This window comes from Toxorhynchites rutilus, chromosome 2 (assembly GCF_029784135.1).
Source record: "Toxorhynchites rutilus septentrionalis strain SRP chromosome 2, ASM2978413v1, whole genome shotgun sequence".
NCBI classification, from domain to species: domain Eukaryota; kingdom Metazoa; phylum Arthropoda; class Insecta; order Diptera; family Culicidae; genus Toxorhynchites; species Toxorhynchites rutilus.
In genome coordinates, this window is record NC_073745.1 from 323,683,301 (window position 1) to 323,686,427 (window position 3,127).

At 41.7% G+C, this 3,127-nt stretch overlaps 1 protein-coding gene across 1 annotated transcript; it reads right to left on the reverse strand.

Annotated features, from left to right (window-relative positions):
* Positions 1-922: 922 nt before the first annotated feature.
* On the reverse strand, positions 923-2,481 carry LOC129767091 (uncharacterized). The gene is made up of 2 exons (XM_055767711.1): positions 1,954-2,481; positions 923-1,906 (listed from the first exon to the last, which is right to left on the reverse strand). The coding sequence occupies exons 1-2, from the start codon at positions 2,449-2,451 to the stop codon at positions 923-925; spliced, it is 1,482 nt and encodes a 493-aa protein (XP_055623686.1). The 5' UTR covers positions 2,452-2,481.
* Positions 2,482-3,127: the final 646 nt, after the last annotated feature.

The window sequence follows — 3,127 nt, forward strand, 5'->3', positions numbered from 1 at the left end:
TCGGACTCGATTATCCGGAGTATTGACTTTTTTTTCACTCCGGATAATAGAATCTTCCGGATAATCGAATCATAAAAAAAAAACAATTTTCTTTCGGTAAACGTTATATAGGGGAACTGGGGGCAAAATGAACACCCTAAGCAATTTTAGGCTTTTTTCTTCGAAAAACTAACAAAACATTGCGGAAATCGCATAAATTTAACGTTCTAGTCTTATTTTTATTGCATGCATAACGCAAAGTTTGAATAATGACTTTTTTAAATGATAATTTTTGTATTTTTAACAACACCAAAAACGATACTGTTTTTTTGTGTGCGGGTAAAATGAACAGGTACTGGGGGTAAAATGAACAGGTATTGGGGGTTAAATGAACATGTGATAGGGGTTATTCAAACATTTTGTTTTATACTGTTATCGTCTAACGTGGAATGTATAGAAGAATGTATACACTTAAGATTACACACAATACACAAGGAAACCTTCGGCGGAAATTTTCAGAAATAATTAAGACGTTAGGAAAATGTTCTGAATAAAGATGACAAATGTGTTCTAAAATGTGATGAAAAAAAACATAAGATCAGGGGTAAAATCATTTATTCGTTCAACAAAAATCATAAAACAAATTCAAATAACAGGACGATCATTTGCAAGGCAATTATTGCCATGAAGAAACTCAAAACAATCAATTAAAAATCAGTTACATATGCGGCATTGAAACCCATCATCGTTGCTACATTGAGCATGGAACCAATTAAGACACGATAGGCATTTCCTCCAGCCATAACCATCGGTCGAATCAGAAAAACAATCTCCACACAGCTCACACAAAGTATCCTCGCACTGTTCATCCGATGTTTTACCCTTGGCTCGCTTCTTTGACGGCTTTCGTCCTTTTTTGATGGACTTGATAGTTTTTGTTGCCTCAGCAGAAGCCAGGTTTTGACGGTAGACGTCGCCGGTAATCTCCACAGCTTTTTCCGACTTGCGCTTTCGCTTCGTTGCTCTGGGAACTGACATCTTCGGCAAAGGTAAAATTTCCGATAATATTGAACGATGAGTTCGGAGAAATTTCAGAAACTGGGCCAACTTGAACGCTAGCAGGATCGGGTCCATCCGTTTGAACCTCATCAGTACAATATTGGTTTCCTGAGTGAGTAACTGAAACATTGGTAGAAACCTGAAGAGGTACTTGCTGCACAGTGGAGTCATCAACTACCATTGGAATTGGCATCACAGTGGCTTCTGGTTGATCAGTTACTTCAGATGGAGCGAAGTCATCGTTGCTGAAGACATGTCTGCTATATGGCCAAATGCCACATTTACGAAAGCCGCTCGTTGCCACACTACCAGAAGCTGCTTTGAGAAACGCGGTACCCATCAGCTCAGAGACGTCGTAAAGTCCAATAGTCCTTGCAGGGTTTTGACGCATGAAATTCTCAGAAGCAGCTGCGCAGTAACTTTTGAAAGGCCCCATGAATGCCACGTCCAAGGGCTGAATTTTGTTACTACAATGTGGTGGCAATACAAGAACAGTGACAAAATTTGCACGAGCTCTTTCGGCAAATGCCAGATTTTTCGTATGGGAGCTGTGTCCATCAATGATTAGGAGTGCAGGGTTTTCCTTGGTGGGATTCACGTTCTCCAGGAAATGGTCGAACCAATCGAGGAAGACTTCACTGGTCATATAACCGGAAGGGTTACAATTGAACTTTGTCCCATTCGGTGCTCCTCTCTTAAGCGCATCGTGCATGCGCACACGGGGGAAAATCATGTACGGTGGCACATGCTGTCCGGTTGCGGACATACACATAACAACCGTCGTCAGTACGCCCCTCTCAGCCGATGTTAAGGAACCTACTTGCTTCTTTCCCTTTTTAGCAGCAATTTTTAGCTTTTTCGGAGGAACCTGTAATTGTTAAATTTGAGCAGGTATAAAAAAGCTGTCTAGCTTACGGTGCTTATTCCGGTTTCATCAGCGTTAAATATACGCGCCGGCGGAAACTGATGGCTGTCCAGCGTGCTCCGAAGAAGGTCGAAAAATGCTCCCACGGAAACCTTGTTAAAGCCCCGTGCACGATCTGCAGATGTGGCTTCCGGCTTCCGGAAGGAAAGGGTTTGATTCCGTCGAAGGAAACCATCAAGCCAGTTCCTACCGGCCATCTTCAGCTTGTGGTTGAATGGATGGGGAATACCGTTCCTCTCAGCTAACTCATACGCCAGTTTTTGTACGTCCTTCATAGTGATCCCATAGAATCGGGCCTCCAAATCCAGCAAGTGTTGAACCAGCTCCGTCTCTTGTTCGGCTGAGAAAACCGACTTTTTCGATCCCAGGCCTTTTTTCTTCTGTGGTGACACTATCCACCTGGCGAGCGTTATTCGTGGGATCTGGTACTTGATGGATGCTGCATTTACGGACATTCCACATCCAACAGCATGTTTTGCTGCTGCCATTTGTGTGTTTGTCCAACTCTGCCTTTCGGTTTTTCGTTTGTAGACCCGAGTCATCTGGGGAAGAATCTGTGATTAGACACACTGTTCATTTTACCCCCATCGTTCACTGTTCATTTTGCCCCCGCAGCAATTTATTTTTTCAAGGGCTTTTTTAAAACGGTTTTTGATGAAAATACCTACGACCTACGACTTCTTTCGATAGATCAACGACAATACGATGTGTGAACAAAACTGGATCAACCAATTGAACGGATATCAATTTTTCACCTCAAAAAAGCTTATTAATCACGAGCAGAAATTTACATCACAGCCAGTACTGAGCAGGTGATTTTGGTTTTGTTTACCTTTTTCACTTTTTGACAGTTCTTGATCGGTACAGGGTGGTCCAAAAGACTTGAAATACTTATAGGACAGGGTGGATAAGCAATTGGAAATAATTTCTACTGTTTTTTCGGTCATTTGACTACCTGTTCATTTTACCCCACCTGTTCATTTTACACGCAGTTCCCCTAATTATGATTTGCACTTATTTATCCGTTTGTATGTTTGTAACTTTGTAACTTTGTCTGTTGCGCTATAACACATTAACAGAAATTTTACCCCCTTCCTGTTGACCGTCTGATCTGAAATTTGGAACACATCTTTATCTCTGGTGTCATTATAAAACTGCGTATTC

Bases quoted from the DNA above. Each gene is read 5' to 3' on its own strand.
- LOC129767091 (XM_055767711.1), bottom strand. From the start codon at position 2,451: ATGGCAGCAGCAAAACATGCTGTTGGATGTGGAATGTCCGTAAATGCA. The intron at 1,907-1,953 runs GTAAGCTAGACA...TAACAATTACAG, and splicing joins ATGAAACCGGAATAAGCACC to GTTCCTCCGAAAAAGCTAAA.